Source organism: Salvia miltiorrhiza, chromosome 4, assembly GCF_028751815.1.
Source record: "Salvia miltiorrhiza cultivar Shanhuang (shh) chromosome 4, IMPLAD_Smil_shh, whole genome shotgun sequence".
NCBI lineage: Eukaryota > Viridiplantae > Streptophyta > Magnoliopsida > Lamiales > Lamiaceae > Salvia > Salvia miltiorrhiza.
In genome coordinates, this window is record NC_080390.1 from 2,738,312 (window position 1) to 2,764,617 (window position 26,306).

Genomic DNA, 26,306 nt, shown 5'->3' on the forward strand with positions numbered 1-26,306 from the left:
TCAGTAATTTTGCAATTAGTATGCACTAACAACTAGAGCTATATCAAAGGCCAGACTCAAAACATTTTAGCCCACAGGACATAAAAAATAATTTTATACATAAAAATCTGGTCCAAGCTGAGTGATGCCCATTTCGGGCAAACTCAATTAGGGTTAGAAACGTAAAAAATGACCAGAATTTGTATATTTTTTAATTAGTGATCAAATATTGTATTTGCATCTTCAAAATGACCATATGAATATATTGTTTCTTCTTTTTATCTCTTGTTTCTCTAAGATAGAAAACATAGAAAATTATAACTATATCAATATCTCATAGTAATATTATCATATATTGGAATGAAAAAGAGGAAAAATGAGGTACATGTTGCCCGGGAAAAGTTTTCCCACCTTATAGGACGTGTGAAAAAAAAAGTAAAAAGTGAGCAAAATAGACCACCCTTTCCTTATATGTACATCTCTTGCTTTTCGTTTCTCAATAACTTAGCAGAAACCCCTAAGGCGATATATACTACAATGTGTCAAGATATAATGCATTGGTCAACAACTCCAAACCAACCAAAGTATAGTATGAAAGAAAACATATTAACTCATGTGCAATATCATTCAAAACCTTCTCCCTTTCGAGTCATTTCACTTCTTCTCTTTCTTATACCGAGCACGATGTTCGAGATATTCAGCGAGTTCGTTCTCCAACTTTTCAATGAATTCACTTGTATGCTCTAATGACTGCTCATATTTATATTTCTCTAGGGCCTGCAATTTACATCAATTATTTTTAGATCAAGAAATGTCATACACAAACTTGTCGACCATCAAATGATCACTCAGATTTCGACTTCTGTTTCGTAACAACAAACTAGAACATATGAAAGCCTATAGTTATAAGTACACGATTTGTACTAAAAATATAATAAACAGATTCATCATAGATATATTGGAAGAGTAATGGCACATACAAGCAAGATATAAGTTGAATATCCTAATTGATAATCTTAAATAAGCAAGTTAGAACATAAAAAGGCCTTGAGCTTTAAGCACATTTTCAGCTTGAGTCAAAATCACTATAAATAACTTGCTTCAGACTCAGCCTCGACAGATTCATCATATATATACGAAGAGTATTAGGCCCAAATAAGCAAGATATGAGTTGAATATCCTAATTGGCAGATCTTATTATATAAACAAATAAGTGAAAACATCATTTTTAGACAGTTCATACCTTTGCTTTAGAAAGAGTGTCTGGAGGTGACATGACATCTGGTTGAACATAGTTCTTCCCCCGATAAAATATAATCGTATTATTTGGCTGTGTGTCGATAACAATGCCTTTGCTCAACCTAACAAGCTCCTCGGCATATTGATGCACTTGCCCAGGCCTACAGGGTTTGCAGATGACTTTTACAGTCTCGTGCTTCTTCCAATGTAGATGCATATTAAGAACAACACCACCAAATACTCCTCGTCTCCCCACCGGAACATAATGTTTCTTTTTCTCGCCAGTGCGCTTTAGGTAAAACCTCTCCTCTGCAGTCAATATTTCGGGATCATAGGTTTCAAGCGCTGCTTTAGGCAACTCGTATTTCCTCAGTTTCTCTATCAACCACGCTTCTTTTCTCTTTGCCTAAAAGAAACACAGAAAGCAGGAAAATTAGCATATGAAAAGTGTTGATAAACTAAAGTAATCCAAGAAACCAGCAGCAGGAACCAAAGGAATATTTGCCTACCTTCTCAAGCTTGTACCTTATCCTAACTTCAGGATTTGGAGTGTAGAGAATAAAGATATAAAACATATTGAAGAAGAAGAAGTAGGAAGGTGTATTTATATTGGAGATAAGAGTACATATTTATATGTAAGAGAACTATCACAACTAGGAACACTAAACCAATGTGGGATACTTATTACTATTCATAACACTCCCCCTCAAGCTGGAGCATATATGTTAATCATATCCAGCTTGATACACAACTCAGAGAAACGCTTGCCTCCCAACGGTTTAGTGAAGATATCAGCAATTTGATCTGACGAAGAAGTGAACGGAGTAGAAATAGTTTGGTTCAATACACACTCACGAATGAAATGGCAGTCAACCTCAATATGTTTAGTCCGTTCATGAAAAACTGGATTGTTAGCAATGTAAATAGCTGCTTGGTTATCACAGTGCATGGGTAACGGTTCATTGAAAGTGAATCCTAATTCCCCAAGCAGATTCTTCACACCAATCATCTCAGTTGCAGTATGAGCCATAGCTCTATACTCAGCCTCGGCTGAAGATCTAGCAACTGTTTGTTGTTTCTTGCTCCTCCAAGTTATCAAATTTCCACCCAAGTAAGTACAGTATCCAGATGTCGATTTCCGATCAATTTTAGAGCCAGCATAATCAGCATCAGAGTACCCTTCAATTTTTAGATGACCATTTTTTTTAAAGAACAATCCTTTTCCCGGAGATTTCTTGATATATCGAAGAATTCGAATAGCAGCTTCCCAATGAACTTGTTTAGGCTTATCCAAGAAACGACTAACCAAACCAACCGCAAAAGAAATATCAGGCCGTGTCACTGTCAAGTAGATAAGTTTCCCAACAAGACGTCTGTACTTAGCTTTGTCCTCCAAGAAATCTTCACTCTCATTCCAGACATTCGGGTCAATATCCATAGGAGTATCAACCGGCTTCGTTCCCAACAACCCGGTTTCTTTAAGTAAATCAGTAGCATACTTCTGCTGAGACAGAGAAATTCCATACTTGCTGTGAGCAATTTCAATTCCCAAGAAGTACTTGGGACGTCCCAAATCCTTAATAACGAATTGTTCTTGCAAGTATGTCTTTGTATCAGCAATTCCTTGTACATCACTCCCAGATATAAGGATGTCATCGACATAGACAACGAGAATGACAATTCCAGAGGCTTGATGGCGCACAAAAACAGAGTGGTCAGACTTGCATTGCTTAAACCCAATTTTGCTGAGAACACTACTAAACTTGTCAAACCATGCCTTCGGACTTTGCTTAAGACCATAAATAGCCTTCTTAAGACAACACACCTTAGTAGAATCCTCCCCCTGAGCAACATACCCGGGAGGTTGCTCCATATAAACAGTTGGAGATATATCGCCATAGAGAAAAGCATTCTTCACATCAAGCTGATACATAGGCCAAGAAAGATTAACAGCCAAGGAGAACAAGATGCGAATGGAGTTCAAGCGAGCGGTGGGAGAGAATGTCTCAAAGTAATCCACACCATAAGTCTGTGTAAAACCTTTTGCTACAAGGCGGGCTTTGTACCGATCAATGGTACCATCAGCAAGAAACTTGATAGTGAACACCCAACGACAAGAAACAATAACAGCAGAAACAGGAGCAGTTGCTAGAACCCAAGTGCCACGAGATAAAAGGGCACACATCTCCTCATCCATAGCAGCCTTCCAATGCGGATGTTTGAGTGCCTCAAGGTAAGAAGTTGGAATAACTGTAGAGAAAAGGGAAAGAGCAAAAGACCGAAAAGAAAGACTCAAACAGGCAAAAGAGACATAGTTAGACATTGGATGGCGAGTGGTACAAGTACGTTTACCTTTGCGTATAGCGATAGGTAAGTCATCTGTGTTAGCAGGTTGGTCATCCTCAGAATCTGCAGAAGAAGATAACTCGGGTGGAGAACATGAGGCCGGTTCAGCAACAGTCTCTGGAACTGGTGCGGGACGAGGACGACGGGTATACACTTGTAAGGGTTGAGTAGGAGGAGAAACTATCGCCGGTATAGGCAAAGGAGCAGAGTGTAACTTATTTTGAGAAGTAGTGCTAGTATGAGGAAAAAATGGAAGAGATTCAAAGAAGGTGACATCGGCACAGACATAGTGACGTTTGGTAAGAGGGTCAAGACATCTATACCCTTTCTGTGTTCTAGAATACCCGAGAAAAACACACTTAATAGAACGAGGAGATAACTTATCTAACCCAGGACTTAGATCATGAACAAAACAAACACACCCAAAAATGCGAGGAGGGACAGGGTAAAGAGGTTTGTCAGGATGAAGATACGAAAAAGGAATATCTCCATGAAGCACACTAGAAGGCATTCTATTAATGAGAAAACATGCCGTAAGAACAGCATCACCCCATAACCACTTAGGAACCCGCATATGAGACATAAGAGTACGAGCAACATCCAAAATATGACGGTGTTTTCGTTCTGCAACTCCATTTTGTTGGGAAGTATGTGAGCAGGAAGTTTGATGAATTATGCCACGAGAATCACAAAAAGATGAAATAGATTTTTGAGTGAATTCAAGAGCATTATCAGTGCGAAGAATACGCAAATCGACAGAATATTGAGTTTTTATTTCATGATAAAAAGAGTTTAGTATAGCAGGGACTCCAGTTCTCTGTTTGAGCAAATACACCCATGTCATACGCGAATAATCATCAACCAAGACCATAAAATATCTGAAACCCCCTCTAGACTCAACTCGACTCTGACCCCAAACATCACAATGAACAAGCTCAAAAGCAAAAGAACTACGTTTATCAATTCTAGAAGGAAAAGATGTGCGATGGTGCTTGCCCAACTCACAAGACTCACATTGAAATTCAACAGACGAAGTAGGAATTAAACTGCGAAGACTAGACGGTGACGGATGACCAAGGCGACAATGCCACTGATATGGAGTCACGGTGGCAGAGAGAGCACGCGAAGGTGCAGGAATACCAGAATCCAAGTAGTAAACCCCGTCACGCTCATGTCCTCCACCAATCGTCTTCTTCGTCTGCAGGTCCTGAAAGGTAACAAAGGTAGGAAAAAAAGTGACAGAGCAATTGTGAGTTTTGGTAAGTTGACTAACCGATAATAAGCTAACGGGAAATTTAGAAGCAAACATGACATTGTTAAGAGTTAATTGAGGAGTAGGACGGACAACACCACTCCCCGTCACCGAAGAATAGGTGCCATCAGCGACACGGACAGAAGGTAAGGATGAATGAGTAAAAGATGTCAAAAGAGATTTAGTACCAGTAATATGGACAGAGGCACCAGAATCTACCAACCAAGACTTACCATGAGACACTGCAAACGCACCTGCGGAAGCAACTATAGGAGAGGCTGCACTAGTAGATGGAGCAGTACCAGATGACAAATTGATGGATTGGATCAGTTTGTCGTATTGAGCCCGTGAGAGCGAGACCGTATCATCACTGGAGGAAGACTGAGGATCAGGAACAACTGTATGAGCCCGACCTGGTTTGCCAAAGGTTTTCCAACAATTTTCAGAAGTGTGATTGGTTCGGTGGCAATACTCACAATAACGATCAGAACCGCGACCTCGGCCACGACCTCGTTCACCACTACGGCCACGACCACGACCACCGTAAGAACTTTGACCGTGAGCATAATTTTGATTCTGAATAGCCTGGCTGGAGGGCGAAAAAGAGGCACTAACATGAGAATTCTGACCGCGAGCAGCCATGGCAGAAGAATTAGGTGAAGTAGCATCATCGGTACGACCAGTGGAAACCCGCAACACACGAGATAAGGCATTGGATAATGATGGAACATTATCACTTGATAAGAGGCTGTCACGAACTGGTCGGAGATCAGCATCCAAACCTGATAAGAATTTGGCAACCATGAACTCTTCCCACTGTGTGGCCCGCTGAGTGACAGAACAGGATAGTGGATGATAAACAAGAATTTCATCAGCAAGTCCTTTGAGTGTAGAGAAATAGTCATTAACTGATTGGCCAGACTGAGTATGAGAGAAAAGTTTCTCATATAACTCGAAGACACGAGATACGTTCTTGTCATTGGAATACATCTGCCGTAATGTATCCCACATGTCCTTAGCAGTTTCTAAGAACATGATATTCTTACTAACAGAGTCTTCAAGACTATTCAAAAGCCAAGTCATGACAGCACAATCGTCGGCACTCCAGGCATCATATTTGAGATCCGTAGAAGCAACTGGATCACTTAGAACATGTGTTTTCTTTTTCTGAGAGCCTAAGAACAATAGAAAGGCACGAGACCAGAGAAGATAATTGGAACCATTCAATTTTATGGTGGTTCCTAGGGCAGCGGATTTTGAATCAGACATGATGTAAAAGGATTAGAAAACTGAAACCCTATATAGAGAATAGACAGCAACGGTGGTTGAAAACAAAAGCTAGAGAGGGAGGCTGTGCGACGGGGAGACCCGAGCAGCAATAGTAGTGCCAGCCGGAGAGAAGGACGGCCGGAGAGATGAAGGAAAACAAAGAAAAAAAAAATTTCTGATGTGGAAGATCAGACAATGCTGCAACCACAGAGCATACTTATAGGAATAGAGAAAAAAAAAAAAACTATTCATAAATACGTAAAGTACTATTCATAAATACGTACAGTACTATTCATAAATACGTACAGTAGAAAAAATTATCAGGTATCTAACATGCTCTGATACCATGTAGAGAATAAAGATATAAAACATATTGAAGAAGAAGAAGTAGGAAGGTGTATTTATATTGGAGATAAGAGTACATATTTATATGTAAGAGAACTATCACAACTAGGAACACTAAACCAATGTGGGATACTTATTACTATTCATAACATGGAGAATTCATTTTTTTCTTTGCTTTCAACCGATAAAACCTAAGTTCGTTGAGCTTCGCCTTTCTTGACACGTCTGACTTTTTTGTCATTGCTTTCCTTTTATTTAAGGATGTTCCTTCTTGACTCTGATCACCAATTTTAAATCGGATAACATCTTCATCCATCTTCATCTCAATAGATTCATTAGTTCTAACTTTAGCATATTCCCTTACTAAACAACTACTCCAAGGTCCAATTGTACATGATCTTTTAACAGATAAAGCATTCACTGAGATCGCTCTAAATGAGAAAAGGGGTAGCGGTTTCTTTGAATGATGCACCCCTTCGTTTCTGCACCCAAAATGATGCATAAAACGCAGCAGAAACGTCGAATGAGGAGGTGTTAAAATGCTTCTCAATGAGCATTTGGAACCAAGCACAGACTCCCTGCATAAGATATAACATCTATCAGTCTATCACTCACACAGTTGAATCTTTCATTTTCCAAACATCCAAAGACGCCCAATTCATTTGATTCATCCTGGAAAAACAGGACTGATTCAGTCAAATAAATTTGTGTATTAATTATGATAAAGTAATAGGTGTAACAGAAAACCACCAGTAACATATTCAGATTTATTCAACAATTAGTGATTAATTTGCAACAAATATCACGTAAGAATCGAATTTTTATGAGTCTGCGATTCAGCATATCAGCACAAAAATAGTCGGAAGAAATGGGCACTCGGTGAAAAATGCGACGACGATTTAATCGAATATCTGTTAAGTGCGTTGAAGAGTATGCGAAACAAATGAATAAAGGTCGAGATTGAGTGATTGAGGCACATTACCTTCTGGTAATAGGTCGCATAGTGGTGTTGGTGAATATGGTGAGTGGGAGCCCTGATAAGGAAGCTCTTGGCATCTTCAAAAAAATTTCATTTGCTGGATAATACAAAAGTTGTTAGATTTGAATGTGGTAATGCAGTAAAATTGTTTTTTCATCTTTTTACAGATGGATCTATATATTTTGGGTCCAAAACAGGCGCCCAAACAAATATTTGAATTTTATAATCTGCCAAATGTGGAGCCTAAGAAGCATGGGGATGGATACGTATTACGATACGATACGGTACGGGGACGTAAATACGGCATTTTTCCAAAAAACAAGATACGATACGTCAAAAATACGTTTTAGTTTCTTTATTTAAAATATATTTTATATATATTATAAACTCATAATTCACCAATAATATAAGAAAAACACTACTAATTCATGATAAAGTTAACCAAATAGCATATAAAACATAGTCTTAATAGTTAATACTTAATAAAACACATTAAAATGTTAGCCCTCTTCACTCATCATCCTCATTCTCCTCTTCCTCTTCCCTCATATCTTCATCGTTGAAGACAACACTCTCCAATTCATGGCTGCCAATATACAAATCAAAAACATAAATCAAACTTCAATCTAAGTTAATTCGAAACACCCACTGCCCAACAAATTGACATACCCATCTGTAAAGTTAATTCATTTCATACCCACTGCCCAATTCGAAAATCCTAAGTTAAACATCACCCAAATCCAAATTCAGCCAATCTTCATTCATACCCACTGCCCAATTATACAAATCGTAAATCCTAAGTTAATCTAAACATCACCCAAAGCCAAATTCAGCCAATCTTCATACATACCCACTGCCCAAGCCAAATAAACGACTGCCCAAGCAAAATTAGAGCAATACCTCGGCAATGGCAGGGTGGCGCGATTGCTCCGAGGGCGGCGATGGCGGGGTGGCGCAGGGCGGCGCGACAGCGAGCAGCGAGAGGGGTTGCGCAGGGGTGGGTTTGGCAGGGTGCGGGGTGGGTTACAGCAGGGGCTGGCGAAGATGAAAGGCGACGGCTGTAAAGGCGAGGGGATTAGGCCTAGGCGACGACTGGGATGGGCTCTTGGGCGACGGAGAGAAGTATTTAGTGTGAGGTGAAGTTTGAAATCGGTGGTGGAGGAAGAAGATTTGAAGATTTAGGTATTTATAGTATGCATAATTGGGCTTTGTTTGTGTAAGAGAGTTCATGGGCTTCGGATGTGATTAATTTTTAAGATGTACTAATATTTTGGGTAATTTTATATGTAGCTCCCAAATTTTTCACTATAGCGTCTTATTAAAAATTTAATTAATATATTAATAAATTTACATTTTTACCCTGTAGTTTTAAATATAAATTTTTAATAATTAATCCTAAAAATATTACGCTAACTTTAACGGTTATGTATAGCCCCTTTTAGCACAATATATAACACACACTGATAAGTCATTTAGTGAACTGAAAATTTCTTTAATCCCTGTGAAATTATCGGTGTGAGTTGTATTCTTCATTGCCACCGCGCTCGATGATAATAGACTTTCACAAAGAATCGATTACATCTCTTTCTAATACCCTTTCTTTCTTCCACCGATAATAGCCCATTTTGCAATGCTTCTCTCTCTCTAATATAGGCTACCAAAAACGGGAAGTAATTTTTGCAAAATAAAACACCATTGTTACTCTATATACCACAGAGGTAGAGACGTAAAGTGCAAAAAAGAAGTAAATCAAAACAAGATTTGTCAATCAAAACTACAATATCTAGGAGAGGCTATCGAAAAAGAAATGTTAATTTTGCAAATCAAAACAAGATTGCCAAAAAGTCCAGCATAAATTAAAGGGAAAAGTATCAAATAAGCCCCTATCGTGGTGGCCCTTTTCACGTCTGACCCCCTATAGTCGAAGGGGTATCAACTAAACCCCTGAACTAATTAAAATCGAATAATTTCTCCCCTCTAACCTAACGCCGTTAAGTGTCCGTTAACGTTTGGGTTTAATTGCACCCTTTACTTCAGGGATGGATCTGCACCTTTTTTTTTTTTGATAATTTTAGCAACCCACCTCCGACATCAACTTAACCGCCCCCCGTACTCATCGGCTCCAACTTACACTTTGTCAGCTCGCACGCGCTCAATCTCTTGATCGTCGACTGCTTACCGCCGACATGCAGCAGCATCACCAACTCCAGATGTGGACCTGGATCGAATCCTGCTTGGTCCAAATCCATATCCGTATTTTTTTATTTAGGTCAGGATCCGGTCCAAATCCATTATGTCCAACAAAATGAGATTCATGTCCAGATCCATTAGATTCACAGGTTCTCGAGTCCTGACCCGAAAAAGAGAAAAAAGAATGGATCCGGGTCAGGACTCGAGAACCTACGAATCTAATGGATCTGGACATGAATCTCGTTTTTTTGGACATAATGGATTTGGACCGGATCCTGACCTAAGTAAAAAATACGGATATGGATTTAGACCAAGCAGGATTCGATCCAGGTCCACATCTAGAGTTGGTGATGCTGCTGCATGTCGGCTGTAAGCAGTCGACGATCAAGAGATTGAGCGTGTGCGAGCTGACAAAGTGTAAGTTGGAGCTGATGAGTACGGGGGACGGTTAAGTTGATGTCGGGGGTGGGTTGCTGAAATTATAAAAAAAAATAATAAAATAAAATAAGGTACAGATCCACCCCTGAAGTAGAGGGTGCAATTAAACCCAAATATCAACGGACACTTAACGGCGTTAGGTCAGAGGGGGGAAATTATTCGATTTTAATTAGTTTAGGGGTTTAGTTGATACCCCTTCGACTATAGGGGGCCAGACGTGAAAAGGGCCACCACGACGGGGGCTTATTTGATACTTTTCCCTAAATTAAACTTGAGTGTATTCTGGAAACAACCGTGCAATCATCACCCATTTCCTCAAAATTGGTGGAATTCAAAAATTAGATTAGAAGGATGAACAAGAAAAAAAATAATATGAGATTTATAGTTAATATTTCACATTTCGACTCTTCAATTGGTAAAATATTAATGAAGCTTGTCAATATTCAACAACCTCATCTTCCGATTCTCTGAGCCACAAACAAAATTGTAATTATTGAATCATTACCGTCGACAATGAAATAGAACTAAAATTACATGAACCCTCTACAGTATTGGAGAAGCAGACGCTGCTATCCTCCTTCTCCGTGCTAGTGGCGCTACCTCCACCTCTCGAGCTCCGCTTGCTGTGTTCTAAATCTTATTGAAGTACCTCTTTTTGCTTCTTCTATTGTTCGTCCCTTTAAGTTTAGGGGTTATATATATTTTAGGGAAAGGGGGCTATACATTACTGGAGTTGTGTAAGGGTAAAAATGTATATGTATTAACATTTTAATTATAAAATTACTCGTAAGGCTATAATAAGATATTTGGGGGCTATGTATAAAATTACCCTAAATCTTTTTTAGCAAATGTGATTACCACTCTCAATTTGATTAAAATGTTCAAAACTCCCATGATTTCGACTGATGCTTCTTTGTGTTGTAAATTTTACATTAAAATGAAAATTAAGATTAACTAATATTTGCATCATGTGCAATGCACGGAAAAATATTTTTTATTTTATATATTTATATAGAAATTAATACTAATCCAATTATCATACTCATAAATATAATAAAAATTAATTTTAATTAAATATATTTGAATTGAATATTAATAATAAAAAAATAAAAAATAATATACAATTATAAAATTTGATATTATGAAAAGCAAAAAAAAATAAGTTAAAAAAATAAAAAAATAGGGGTAATTGCCTGTAAATTCCTAACGTTTACACCGAATTGATTTTTGCACATTTTTTTATTTTTCTACTTTTAAATACCCAACCTTTCGTTTTTATCTCGAATTTGTTCGGTGATCGTTTTTTTCTCATGCCGGCGCCGGAATTGACACTGTGACAGCCGGAATAGATGAGGTGGCAGCTGGAATTGACATACATTTTTTTAAAATACATTTTTAAAAAAAAAATGAGAGAGGAGAGATAAATTTATAAAATTTTAATATTTAAACAAATTTAATTTGTACATTTTAACTCAAATATTTGTATAAAATATATCAAATTAAAGCTCTTATTGTGATCTTTAATTTGATATGCATATTAAATATTTTATAATTAATCGAATTTCACAATTTTGGAAATAAATAAAACAACAAATAAAAAGTTAAAGAAATGGAAAATAAAAAGAAAAATATAGTTTAAACATAAACCTTCAATTTTATTATAATTACAAAATTGCCACTCAATTTTGAAATTGATTTCAAATTGGAAACTGCTTTTTTAATATAGTATAGATTGTTGATTCTAAATAATTTACATAATAAACTATAACTAAGATTAAATTGTTAACATAATATAATACAACTTTAGGATTAAATTGTTGAATTATAAGATTATATTGCATAATAAGATTAAATTGTTAACATCATCTGTAAATTATAAGATTAATTATTGATTCTCATTTTATGAAGTGATCTATTATCTAGGATCAAGGTTACAACTTTAGCAAAAAGTTTTTTCAGTGACGAGAAACTATTAACTTTTTGCAAATTAGAAATATTGATCAACAAATATCTTTCAGTCTTGAAAGAAAAGTTATATAAATTTAAATTTGAACCAACCTTAAAGTATTTGATTTTCTATTTAATAATAATCTTGTAGGAGTAGATACTAATTATGATTGAATATATACCCATACTTCCTCTAATAGATTAAACATTTTAGTGTAATTTAATTGGGAGATTCGTACCACCATGAACCTCCATAAATGTTAATATATCTAACAGTGTGTTGAGTGCGAGCCAATGCTGAGAAAGTGCAGAGAGATATAGGGTCGGCGGCCACGTGTGGATGCGGGGAGAGACGAAAGGCGTCTAAGCAAGGATGAAAAAGAAAACGATGAACAATGAAGAGGCCGAAGGAAGGCAGATTGCTTTTATTTTTTAGGTAGAAAAAGAGAACAATGTTTGTTTAATTTTTTTTGGGGTCGTGGTTTTCTTTCATATGCGTCGTGATGCAAACAGAGCAGCTCATAAGTTGGCTCATTTTTCTTTTTGTGTTTCTGATCCTGTTATCTGGAAGGCCGATTTTCCTAATTGGCTTCTAGATATTGCCGTTTCGATTTTGTCGTAATAATATTTCTCCTTTTTATAAATAAAAAAAAAATTTGGGGAGAGGGGGGAGGGGAGGCAGCAGAGAACTGATTTAGGGCAACTGATTCAGAGAACGGAACAGAGCAGCGGAGAACCTGCTTGTGTAGTGCGACTCCGGCGGCGCGGCAGGGAGGGGAGGCAGCAGACGGGGCAGGGGGCGGAGCAGCTAGCCCGGGGGTAGGGGAAGTGATATGATATTTAATTTATTTAGGGAACTCTGATTTTGGGGAAGAAGATCTAATATCAGAGAAGTTAATTTCTCGACGGATTCTCGACGGCCCTCCAAAATAATAAAAATAATTATTTTTTTATTTATATTTGTCGACGGGTCCTTAAATTTTTAATTAAATTTAATAATTGTCGATCGATTAAATACGGGCAAATAAAAAATAAAATAATATTTTAAGAAATTAAAATTTCTCGACGGATTTGTGAGGGATTTACAGCGGTGCTTAGATTCCGTCGAGAATGCCGCGATTTTCTTGACGGAATACCTCCCGTCGTTAATTTCCGCCACTATTCACTACTTTTTGTAGTGTGATGATTCTAAAAAAAAACAAAATTACTAGCATTATCAGTAGTTCTATAAGGGTGAGTGGCTAGATACAAATCTCCATCTCCATCCTCCAACCAGTTATATATATACTAATAACTTCAAGAAACATATATATAGAAAAGAAGAAAATTAAACATATACATTCTTCAATTGAAAAAAGGAACATATAAATAATTTTTTGTGACATTTAGATTTAGACGTAGAGACAGTAGCAATATAAAGGAATCAAGGAATTTGGTATGTGCGGAGCAATATTGCACAGGATTATTATTCTATGCTTGGATTATAGCCTAGTTGGTGTGTATTCATTCACTGATTCAGTAGGATTTGAGTGCAAGAATGAATTCTGTAAATATATGGTTCAACACTGTCTTAATTTTTGTTTGTATCTCAACAAAAAAAAAAAAAAAATTGTTATCCGGAATGGGAATAGAATTGGAATAAGCATCGATTTCCCATAAGAATACATGGAGATTTACCAATCTATGAAGGAGATTTACCAATCTAGGAAAGACATATTACCAATCTAGGAAAGACATATTTATTTGGTTAATGAATTTGTGGCTTCTATATATTTCGATGATCGGGTTAAATGGACACCTTCATGTCATCTTCATATATTGGTATATTTATAACTTTTGGATAATTAATGTTCATCTTGGTTTTTTTTTTTTTTTTTTTAAAGTTAAAGATTACTATCTCTTATTCTATCCAACACCTTAATTGAAGTAATTGGATTTGCTAGACCCTTCTGATCTACTAATCTTTATAAACTCTATTTATTAAGTAGGCTAAAAAAACTTATTCAGTAGGGTTACAAAAAGAAAATAAAAATATATATATAATAACAAATGCCCAAATAGTTAAAGTATATTCTTTTTATATTTGATTTTTTTAGAGTACTTAATCAATTTATATGATTCTAATAAACACTTTTTTATATATAATGATTCTAATAAACACTTAGATTTGCACTAATTAAGATTCGATGAAATTAAGTTAATATATATTATTCGATAGTATCCTAGATCTCATACGCTTCGAATTAAAGCAGATATTCTTCATATATCCTAACATGAGTAGAGTTCTACTAGAATACTTATAATCCTCTATATATATAGTTTCATATAGATATACTCTCGAATTTTCATTAACCAGAGAGAGAGAGATTAATTGGGAGGAGATATATCGATCGACAAAGATGCATTGGACAAGAGGCGAAACCCTGGGAGCCGGTGGTTTTGGGTTTGTGTCGATCGCTAAAACCCACCAAGAAGGCGGCGGCGATCCCAATATCCCGGCGGTGGTGGCCGTGAAATCGGCCATAGTTTCGCAGTCGAAGTCTCTTCAGAAGGAGAAGGAGGTGCTGAAGAAGTTGGAGGGATGCCCCTGCATCCTCCGCTGCTTCGGCGACAAATTCACCACCGAGAATGGCCAAAACCTATACAACATCATTCTCGAGTACGCTCCCGGCGGCTGCCTCGCCGACCTCATCGGAAAAGGTCTACCGGAGCACGTCGTCAGCCACCACACTAAATCCATCATCACCGCCCTAATTCACATTCACAAACACGGCTACGTTCACTGCGATGTGAAGCCGCACAACGTGTTGCTTGTGGGCCAAGATTCCAAGCTCGCCGATTTCGGAAGTTGCAAAAGGATTGGTGGCGTTGAAGACGACGACGATGAGCAGCAGCAAGGGTTTAGAGGGACGGTTCTTTACGCTGCGCCGGAGTCGATATCGCGGCAGGAGTACACGGCGGCGTCGGACGTTTGGGCGCTGGGGTGCACCGTGCTCCACATGTTGACCGGAAAGGCGCCTTGGAAATTCGGCAAAGACGCGGCGGCTACGGACGTCTTGATGAAGATCGGTTGCAGCGATGAAATTCCGGCGATCCCGAAGGTTTCGGAGGAGGCCAAGGATTTCCTCAGGAAATGCTTCGTTAAGGATCCGACGGCACGGTGGAAAGCGGAGAGTCTACTCGATCATCCTTTTCTCAAGATGGCCGACCGCCACCGCCGCCACCACCATCACCATCATTTATCATCAGCGTTGCATTCACTTTTGCCACAATGTTTTCACGTCACAAAAATCCATGCCTATTGATCGTGATTTGTAAATATATTACATAATCAATATAATGTGAGTTTGTTCATGTTCATTGTAGTCTGTATATATCAGTTGGTTTAATTATCATTGGATTTTGTTTCATGTTAATATTATACAGGCATGTGGAATTACCATATTGAATCTATCATATATATTTACAGATTAATTGGTGTTATATTTATTGGGGAAGATAAACAGAATTGATCCTATGATCAATTACTCAAAATTAAATTTTGACATGAGTTGGTCTCCATATTCCCTGGGAATATGAACTCTCTTGCATGTGTTTCTTTATATATTCGTGGCACTTCTATTCCTCTTATATAGCAATTCAATAAAATAATTTTTCATTGAAGAAGAGTTTCCAGCTTCTTTTACATGATACCATTCGACTTTGTTATTATTTTTAGAAGTTCTTTTCCCAATATCAATAAGATATTGTTGACACAACCTTATGAATTCTTAATCCAAAAAAAAAACCTTATGAATTCTTAGTTAACTAATTACAATGATATATATATATATATATATATATATATATATATATATATATATATATGGTGTAAGAATAAAATTGTGTTATACGTACATGTGATGACAAGATTGTACGAACCGTGACTCACTCGTGTGATAATACCATAATACCATATATATTATGCATAAGAAAAACATGTGACGTCTAATCATATTATACAATAATGAGATGATGATTTATGTCTAATTAACATAATCACATGATGATGGTATATATATCTTTGGTTGGATGATATTATGCATATATAACACAAGTAGGAGCGTGTTATGATTGAGTTTACATATGCATGTGATGATGTGATAATCCACATGCATGGTCGTGTAATGTGATCAATTTTCTATTTTATCTAAAATATTCACGTCATTTATATAAGTGTTCCAAACAAGCTACCAGCTTGATAGTCATAATTTTAGACGACACATGTTAAGAACACTACATTTCTAAAAATTATATTGGCAACATAATATCTGATGTTGGAGCAGCTTGATGTAAATCGGCCTCTCTATACGTAAGCCAAAATTAAAGAAACTATTTTCATGTCTCAACTTGAAGGATTTACATATGCCTCAAAATTATGAGAAGGGTTTGCTTAATTATTGAAGAAATCATATTTTATGGACTTAAACAGATCTAGTTCAAAGCAATAATACAAGGGGGCTGGATGTTTACTTTGTATGATATGTTGAGTACCAGGGCCGTACCTATGTCTCACGGGGCCCTAAGCGAGAATTTTAAAATAGATCTCTAGAGTGCAATTTTTTTTTCACGATATCATAATATTGTAGTTTTGGATATTTACCAAAACATAAAAACCACCAACTTTTAAGAATTGTAAAAGAAACAATATGAATTCACACCAAAATAGACAAAATGTTTCTTATTTTAAAGCAAATACAATACGTCTTACAATTTTAGAGGCAAAGATATTTTACTTTTATTCAGTTTAGTAACCTTTTTTTAGCTTTATCTATGGCATGGTGAAACTCGTACTTACTCTTTAAATTCATCAAACAATAAGATGATTTTTTGTAAAAATAGTAATACAATATATATATAAAATGGGCCCCCAAAAATTTGGGGCCCTAGGCAATGGCTTGTTAAGCCTATGCCTAGTTACGGCCCTGTTGAGTACTTTTTTATTCTCAAGAGTATGATTTCTCCAATTCTACTCTTTCAATAAGATATGAATGAAGTAAAACTAGATTAAATGATAGAAATAATCAAAAGCCTTATATTCCAAATTTTCAATCTATCAAAGTAAACAAGGGACCAGTCTTATTATTTTTAAGGGATAAAAATAGTTAGAAATGCAAGAAAAGAGTTCTTGGTACAAATATCATAAGGGATAGAAAGAAGGGCAAACTATGAGATTATAAACTAAAAATCTTGAAAAGTTCAAAATACATGAATCCAATGCTGTTAGTATTCCTTTAGGTCAAAATATATATTATGATATATTTATACAAGGCCTTCTTTGTGGATTGATTGCAGGCAATATTCACGGATAATATGGAGAAGTTTTGAGGCTTTTTGAATATGGGGGATCCCTCCAGATGTAAATTAATAAACAATTGTTCTCTTTATATTGATTGATTTAATAATAGATACATTTAAAGCACATAAAAAGTTACCTCTATAATTTTTTTTTACAAATTTAATTTATCTTTTATAAAAATAAACTAATTTTTATTATTATGTTTAAAGGTTTTTTATTTTTTTCTGAAAGGTGGGCTGGGCTATTAGCTGAATTATATAAATATTAAATATATTGAACATATATAAGAATAAAATTGGGCCTGCCCAGTCCAGTGCAGCTCTAGGGTAGATCTGCCCCTGCGTACTATGAATTGGTTGATGAAGTAATACAATAAGTGTCCATCAAAATATAGCAAGTCAATAATTGAGCTAACTATAAAAAATAGAGGTGGTCTTGGATAGAATCGGGTTACATTTCACTTAGACTCTAATCCATATCCTAATCCAAACCTTATAAATAAACATTATTCTGAGTGCAGATCAACCTGGTTGTACGGTACACTCGATTGTGTCCGAATTTTTGTGTAAAAAATATAGTGAGAGTTGCAACAAATTTTAAATTGACCACTTCTAATTATGAATTATAATAAGTTCAAATTTGACGTGACAAAAAAGTTCTAATTATAAATTGTGTTTATGAGTTATGATTTTGAGTTATATCGCTGCAAATATTACTTTTAAGGTATAATAATAACATAGGAAATCATCAACAGTATCAAAATCATATTAAACGAATAATGTAACTGTTATCAAAATATTTAATAAATATATTTACTTATAAATTATAACACACACACACACACACACAATATATATATATATATATATATATATATATATAATTTGAATTGCATTGTCAATTTATTTTGATCAAATTTATTTGGTTAAATATATTATTATTTTAATTTAAATTTTGAAAAATAAATAGTTGTGATTAAATAAATTATTTCTTCTTTTTAATTTTGCCATAAAATAAATTATTTTGTCAATTTCTAAAATAAAATTTGGATTCCAGATTTTTTTTAAATGTAGTATCAATTAAAATACTAAATAAATTAATATATTTTGAACCTCACATTAATTTTCTCAAGCTTCAAACGACATGATTCTCATAATATAGTTATGGTCTTCTAAACATCAAACAAGATGATGCTCACAAGTCGATTATGCTCTTTCAAGCTACAAACAAAAAGATGCTCATAACTCCATTATGATCTTTCAAACTCCACATGAGAAGATGCACAAAAGTCTGTCATCGTATCTCAAGCTACGAAATGATGTTAAAAAGTTAGTTATGATTTTACAAGCTACAATGATATAATCTCACAAGCTCTAAATAGTTATTTGGTCTTCAGATGAGATGATGCTCAGATGTCCGATGTGATTTTCATTAATTTTTTTTTTGTCTATGTAAAATAATAAATATTGTCTACATACAATTAACAAGAAATGTGACACATCAATCCTCCATCAAATTTACTTTTTTTTTTCTTTTAATTTCTCTAAAATCTTAAATCCCCCATTGGCATCATCAAATAAAATTTATATAAAAAGTACTATTTGGGGCAAAATAATATATACCTTTTTTGAAAGACAAAACATAAAAAATACCCACTATTTACAAAACAACTCATTATACCCATTTAGGATATTTATAGTGGCAAAATGATATATACTCATTTTGAAAGATAAAACTTAAAAAATACACACCTTTTATAAAATATATAAATAAATTCATTTAGGACATTTTTACCCTTATATTGAGCATTAGTGTACTTTGTATTGATGCTCGACTTGCAATCGACAAATGTCGAGCATTAGTGTATTTTCTAAAAATGCTTGATTGCTCGACTCGCAATGGTTGAACATATAGAGCATTGGTGTATTTACTACTAATGCTCGACTCGCAAAGGTCGAGCATGTAAAGCATTAATATATTTATTACAAATACGATAATGCATGATATACTATTCGCAATGGTTGAGCTTATTGAACATTAGTGTATTTACCATTAATGCTGAACATGCATTAGTCGAGCATGTCGAGCAAAGCTTGCTATTTCAACAAATTTTGTGAATTACGTCATGTAATTTTGTCATTTCAAACTCAAAATTAATAGTTTTTGTAGTGAGTATTTTTTGTTTATGTCTTTAAGAATGGGTAAAAATAATTTCATTACACAAAAATTTGAACTCCATTACATCGAATTAAATTTATTTAAACAAAAAATATAATTTCCCATCGAAAATAATAAAAATAATTTTATTACACAAAAATAATATAAATAATTTAATCATAATAGTTTTATAATATACTTTTATTTTTGTGACACGCGTGATAATCACCCTCAAATTGCCAACCTTTATTTCCCTGATCTTCATCTCACAAAATAAATGAAAATAAATAAATGTAGAAGATCCTTGCATAACTACATTATTTACGATAAACCACCCTAATCTCCCTTCCCCCTTCGTCCTTCCTCAACTTTCACGTCAAAATCACGAGCGCAATTATCAAATCGTACGAAAACTCGTACACATTCACAATTCACATACACTCGAGGGCAGAAATTTACTCGAAATTTCTCCGTCACGATTTCCTCCAGTCATAGAGTTTACTTTCTTGAATAGATTCACAATCTGGTACACATGCACATCACTATCTGGCCAGGACCGCAGCAGTTGTTGACTTGCCTCACTCTGATGCTTTCTCTCTAAGCATACATTTCTGCTTTTTTTTTTTGTGCTTGTTGTTTGTTGGGGATTTGTGGCTTATGATTCTTGCTTTGTCTTGTTGGTACTTAATTCTCACTCGATGTCATCTCTGTGGGTCTCTGCTATGTTTTTACTGTCGCGTGCTTGTGAATTACGCTGGTTTTATTTGTAACATTGCGAGAGTCGGATTCTGGGATTTTGTGAATTTGTGGGGATTTGGTGTCTGAATGTGCCCTGTTTTTTGTTTGTGGTTTTTAGGGATTAACAACAATGCCCATGTTAGGAAATGGGTAGTTGTTTGTTGCTCTTGTATTGCTACACAAGTTGTAGTAGATGGCTGACACCGATTCACCTACGGCGGAATTTGATTCACATCTTGAGGTTAGTGTTTATCAATCTCTTTTACATCTTTCTCTCGAAAATTGGAAGTTCGATGTTAGAAATTCTAAGTGAACTCGTTGAGAAGGATGTATTTAGTGTTTACATGAATGTGTGTAGGACAATAACTATCTTTTTGGTAGAAACACTATGCAAGATGTAATATTGTTTATGAAATTATAACTATTGGCATTAATAGCATAAAATCAAATCAAAGCGTCTTATTTAGCAGATGTGAACAACTGTGATAGATGTCTCATGATATGTAAGTTCTTTGATATATTGTTAGCAAACCTGCGTAAATTACTAGTTGTAACTTCTATCTTCATTTTATTATTCAACAATATATAATGAATTATCCAAACAGATGGGCTCATTAGCTGGAAAATCATCATTTGAGCTTGAAGGGCTACCTCTTTTCAACTCCCAACCTATTGGGAGAAAGACATCTTCCGTGGAGATCACTCCACAACGTTGTATAGTTGGTCATGGATCAGATAACTGTGGCTCTCAATGTATTATACTAAGGATCATATATCGCAGTGTAAAGATTGCTCTATTTTCCAATAAATTGAACTTACTTGTAGCTTGTGGTCCTTCGGCGATATTAGTTGATAAACTTACAAGGAATCATGTGAGTTTCAGTTTTCTAGCTCAATTTGCCTTTCGAAATTCATTTTTCTCTATTTGGACTAATGCATTGAACTAACTCCAGGGCTGGGTGTTCTTTTTAAGTTTACTAGGCATCGTTCCTTTGGCTGAACGTTTGGGCTGGGCTACAGAGTATGCTATTTACATCTCATCTTAAAGATTTGCATTCATCGTGATACAATGCACTTTTTCATGGATAACAAACAATGAAAGTACTGGTTATTCTCTCATACCTTAAGTAACCTTTGTATGGACAATTGTTTTGATTTCCTTTTCTTTTGGTGTAGGCAGCTAGCTTTTTTTACTGGACCAACAGGTTTGGTTCTGCTTCCTCATTGTATTTTAATCATATATACCAGGATTTATTTTATCTATCTGAAACATCATTTGTCATAACTTGAATATATTCATACATGCTATTCATTTGCATTTACTTCTAACTTTTGGTCTGCATCAGCCATTACTCGTCTCGGACCTGGATGATAGGACATAAAACCTTTCATGCATGCACCCATTATATTGTCACCTTCAACATGCATATAGCACGTTTTGAAGTACATACATAAATCCTTGTAGAAGAGATGCTTGCAGCTTTTTCCATCATTTGATCAATGGTTATGGTTTATGCTAGCTTTTAGCATATTGAGTACTATCTACATAGTAAATAGTCTTATGGTTAAATTTTTAGTCGAAGAATTTGGACTAGTGGTTATGATTTGGGGGAAGGACTTCAAGGGCTCCTTATCTGATTGGATTTAAAACTTATTATACTGACAAAAAAAAAAATCACTGGCAGACTAGTGAATTTATTAAACATGCAGTGCTATTCATTCTAAGTGGCTTCATAATATTGAGTCATAATTTATGGTGACTATTCCCGTCTTAACGTTGTGACTATCCAAACTGTTCAGTTGGAGGAACTGCAGACTGAAAACTACGTCTCTATAATTACAGTCTGTTTTTCAGTTTGAGCTTTACTAAAAGCACATTTTACACTTGTACTTCTTGTTTCACATGTATCCATTGTAGCATTTTGTAACTTTTTTTTCTAAATTCTCAGTTGGGGGTCTTTTAAATGCTACATTTGGTAATGCAACGGAGATGATAATATCTATGCTTGCACTTCAAAATGGCATGATTCGTGTTGTCCAGCAATCATTGCTGGGATCAATCCTTTCTAATCTGTTATTGGTACTTGGATGTGCACTTTTTGGAGGAGGACTTGCTCTTAGAAGGGAGCAAGTGTTCAACAAGGTTAGTGACTATTATCAGTGTGCTTATCTAAAAGAAATTACATTTTTTCAGATGTTATACATTCATTGTGTGTTATTGGTTATCTAATTGCAAGGGTTTTTCATTTTCCCAATCACTTGTTAGCCATCGGCAGCAATGAACTCGGGATTGCTCTTGATGGCAGTTATGGGTCTCTTATTTCCTGCGGTTCTACATTACACACGCACTGAATTGCATTTTGGCAAGTCAGAGCTTGCCCTTTCAAGGTTTAGCAGTTGCATTATGCTGGTGGCATACATAGCTTACATTTTTTTCCAGCTGACCAGCCAAAAGAATCTTTATACCCCTGTAAATGAGGTAGACCTCTCCGTCATTGTCGAACCACTGTGTATTGAATATCATTGAACAGTCTTCTAAACTTTTTTGATTTATTTATATTTTCAACATTAACGCTCGGCTGGTCCCGTCCATTATGTGCACTAGTCTTTAGGCACAAACTAGGCGAAATTTTTACTCTTGTGACATTCCATGTGATATTATTGTGAGATTACTTAACAGTTAAGACAAATCACCAGGCCACTTCATATCTCTTGGTGTCTTTACTCGATTACTTCAGCGTCTGCCATTTCTACTGTAGAATATGCTCATAAAAAGTTAAGGATCTTTCTAGCAGTTTCATTGAATATTTTGCAAAGTCATTTATATGTTGGTCCTAGAAAAATTATTTATTGCATTTAGAATCTTTTCCTCGTTAGCTCTATGCATTGAACTCAATTCATATAAACCTAGGAGGAAAGTCCAACTGGTGAGAACTCTGATGACGAAGAAGTACCAGATATGTCAAAGTGGGAATCAATCATGTGGTTATTTATATTGACTTGCTTCATATCAGTCCTGTCTCAATATCTGGTTAATGCTATAGAGGTAACTACTCTATTTCTTGAATATTTTTTTATAATAAATTACACGTGGTAAGGAAATTTTCTACTAGCAACTGCTCTATTGACGTAATTATATCTTTAAAGTTTTCAGTGGTAACGAAGTGCTTCATTTTTGTAAATCAATTTCGTAATTTGTCAGCATATTTTGGTTATCATAGTAATACAATTTTATCTGTTGATAACTTCTTTACAGAGCTTTTGCTGCTTAAGATGCACCTTTCTTTCTTTAGCACCACTAGAAGATACTCAGTGAGTGGCACTTTATTGTTGTAATTTTGGTTACATGACATGGTAATATTTTCAGGGGGCATCTGTTGCGATGAACATCCCTGTGGCGTTTATAAGCGTTATTCTGCTCCCAATTGTTGGGAATGCAGCAGAGCATGCGGGTGCTGTCATGTTTGCTGTGAAGGACAAGCTTGTAAGTGTTTGGATTTTCGTTCTTGACTCTGTAAAGTTTGATTTCTCAAATTTCCTAGTACATGAGCAGGACATTTCTCTAGGAGTGGCGATTGGCTCATCAACACAAATAGCGATGTTTGTGGTATGTATTTGCTATATGAAAATGCTTGTTGAGTAACAATAGTTATTATTCGAATCTCTGATAAAATCATGATATACATTAAGATTTTGCCTTGTCTCCAACTTGTTGCTTACCCTATGAATGCTGAATTGAGATGTATGCGTTATTTATTAAATAAATGATATATTGCTTTTTTCCTAGCAATTCATAAAAGATGCAACGAACTAAATACACTTAATCATCATAGAAATTTTCATTTTTCTTTCTCTGTGGAAGTCAATCACATATACTTATGTTTCCAATCGTCCAGTTCCTGTGTATGGTTTAGAAACCTTGAAACTTATATCCCTTCCATCTCTTGTTTGCCATTAGATACTCGTGTATGTTCTTCTAGGTCTGATTCTAATTTTTCAGAAGATTGGCTCACATTTCTTACAATTAAAAGTGCAGCACTTCTGCTGCATAATATATTTTTTCTTGTTATCTATTTCAATATTGGATGGCGATTACAGATTAAAAAGATATTTTGTGCTGCTGCAATAACTATAGATCCCGTTCACTGTTGTTGTTGGCTGGATCATGGGGCTTCCAATGGACTTGAATTTCAAGCTATTTGAGACGGCTACTCTAATCATGACGGTTCTTGTAGTAGCCTTCATGCTACAGGTGAGGTTCTGAGCATTACAAATTTTACTTGCGTTCTTGTTTCATTTGAGGGAGAGTAATCTTCTATTTCAACTCATGCATGAAAACATCTGCCATATGCCTCGTTCCTCATTAGTTATATCTATCTGTACTTGCAGGAAGGGACAACAAATTACTTTAAAGGGCTGATGCTTCTTCTCTGCTATCTTATAGTCGCAGCAAGTTTCTTTGTACATATAGACGATGAGTCTAGCCGTAAGTGACTTTTATGTGAACCCGTCTAGTGTCTGGTTATTATCTGTGAACTTGGGTATCCTCTCCTTTGTAACACATCTGGAACTCTCATTTTGCAGAGGACAAACCCGATGATCATCCATAAAAACACTACTCAGATCGTGTTTCTTGATTCATCCGATTCAGATTCATGCAACAAAGAGTTGTACAGATAAAAGGAAGAAGCATATCATATGTATATAGAAGTTGTGCTGCTTGGAGCATATTTCTAGGGTCACCTTGTGGTGTTTGAGTTTCAGATGTGTCTGCATGTATATACTTCCCAAATTATTTTGACAAATAGTATTTTTTTAGCTGGATGTGAAGTAGAAATGTGCTTAAAGTTGTCTATGCTATTAAAAAGTGAATGGAAGTGATCAATATAGCCCATAAACTTGTATCTCCACTATCAAGAATTGACAAGATCATATATATATATCCATGATTATATTGAGAAAATTCATTTGAATTGAACGTGTACATTTCTCATCTCTTCTTTGATGCAACCAATTTGTATAACTTGGGGAAATCAATGTGCAACGCCATAATTCTTAAAGGAGTAATTATGAAGTAATGCGCGATCACAAAATTTCATAGTTTTGACAATCAACATTAAACTAGGAGTTACAAGTTTGATTTGAGCTCGACAAAATAAAATCATATTAAAAGTGTAGAAGTCTAAAGTTTAAAGAAAACTAAAGAAAGATAACTTTTCAGCGAAACTCAAAAAGTGGAAATAATAATAATCAAAACCATTTTATTTTTTTTGTTGGATCTGTCAATGCTTTTCCTCTAATGTGGAATGAGAGGCTGCTGGTAATTGGAATGGATATTTAGAGTCAATTAATGGAAGATTTTATGAGTAGAAAAGGCAATGTTACATCACTGATCTTCTTAATTAGTGTTGGTATTTTGACAGCATTTTTACTTTTATTTTTAATAAGGGGCGAATAAGTGTTGGACTATATATAAATTGAGAGACGTGGGGAAGTCAGATAATTTGGGATGGATCTCGGTTACTAGTTGTTTTCAGTTATGCTTTGATATCACGTTTTTTGCAAAAAGAAAAAGTAGATTTCACGTTTCTTTGACTGCCATACCAAACTATTTATTGAATCTTGTGTGTAGATTTTATATTCGGTGAGGTAGTAGTAGTAGAGTCATCAATTATAAGAGTCTATTGATCGTGGATTATTGGATTTTTTACATATTGTGACATAATTTTAGTGACACCCTCACATGCATTTATATGCTTTTGTTACATAAATAAATAAAAGAATAAGTGAATTTTTTTACTTACAACAATTGATACACTCTCAAATGTCACTATTGAAATAATTTTATTTAACACTTTTTAGGTAATAATTTTGTAAAAATTATGTCACTATTGAAATATTTTATTGTAGTTAAAAAAATGCCCAACTTTGACTACATGCATGCTTCGGTTCTTTGTCAATGTCAAATTCAGAATTTTAATAGTTCATGTTTTTCATATGCAGGCAAATCACATTACATGTCTCACAATATACGCATAACAAAAACGTATGAGATTATTGTATCATGAGACAATTTCACACAAGACTTG

The 26,306-nt window shown here is 35.2% G+C and overlaps 3 protein-coding genes across 14 annotated transcripts; 2 read left to right on the forward strand and 1 right to left on the reverse strand.

Annotated features, from left to right (window-relative positions):
• Positions 1 to 294: 294 nt before the first annotated feature.
• LOC131022236 (uncharacterized CRM domain-containing protein At3g25440, chloroplastic-like) lies at positions 295 to 8,663 on the reverse strand. Of its 3 annotated transcripts, XM_057951701.1 has the most exons (7): positions 8,310 to 8,663; positions 7,889 to 7,995; positions 7,413 to 7,506; positions 6,582 to 7,008; positions 1,728 to 1,763; positions 1,223 to 1,624; positions 295 to 756 (listed from the first exon to the last, which is right to left on the reverse strand). In XM_057951701.1, the coding sequence occupies exons 3-7, from the start codon at positions 7,484 to 7,486 to the stop codon at positions 634 to 636; spliced, it is 1,062 nt and encodes a 353-aa protein (XP_057807684.1). In that variant the 5' UTR covers positions 7,487 to 7,506; positions 7,889 to 7,995; positions 8,310 to 8,663; the 3' UTR covers positions 295 to 633. The 3 variants fall into 3 exon arrangements, with proteins under 3 accessions (XP_057807684.1, XP_057807685.1, XP_057807686.1); XM_057951702.1 differs by lacking the exon at positions 7,889 to 7,995 and having other exon boundaries at positions 8,310 to 8,577; XM_057951703.1 differs by lacking the exons at positions 7,889 to 7,995; positions 8,310 to 8,663 and having other exon boundaries at positions 6,582 to 7,102.
• Positions 8,664 to 14,308: 5,645 nt separating this feature from the next.
• Positions 14,309 to 15,383, forward strand: LOC131022246 (mitogen-activated protein kinase kinase kinase 20-like). The gene has a single exon (XM_057951714.1). The coding sequence runs from the start codon at positions 14,384 to 14,386 to the stop codon at positions 15,287 to 15,289; it is 906 nt and encodes a 301-aa protein (XP_057807697.1). The 5' UTR covers positions 14,309 to 14,383; the 3' UTR covers positions 15,290 to 15,383.
• Positions 15,384 to 19,763: 4,380 nt separating this feature from the next.
• LOC131022224 (vacuolar cation/proton exchanger 2-like) lies at positions 19,764 to 25,084 on the forward strand. Of its 10 annotated transcripts, none has more exons than XM_057951674.1 (13): positions 19,780 to 20,159; positions 20,336 to 20,458; positions 20,823 to 21,089; positions 21,171 to 21,238; positions 21,394 to 21,422; positions 22,167 to 22,360; positions 22,484 to 22,696; positions 23,129 to 23,263; positions 23,585 to 23,701; positions 23,771 to 23,824; positions 24,353 to 24,469; positions 24,607 to 24,703; positions 24,802 to 25,084. In XM_057951674.1, the coding sequence occupies exons 2-13, from the start codon at positions 20,411 to 20,413 to the stop codon at positions 24,825 to 24,827; spliced, it is 1,365 nt and encodes a 454-aa protein (XP_057807657.1). In that variant the 5' UTR covers positions 19,780 to 20,159; positions 20,336 to 20,410; the 3' UTR covers positions 24,828 to 25,084. The 10 variants fall into 10 exon arrangements, with proteins under 10 accessions (XP_057807656.1, XP_057807657.1, XP_057807664.1 ...); XM_057951675.1 differs by having other exon boundaries at positions 19,786 to 20,005; XM_057951673.1 differs by having other exon boundaries at positions 19,764 to 20,458.
• The last annotated feature ends 1,222 nt before the right edge of the window (positions 25,085 to 26,306 follow it).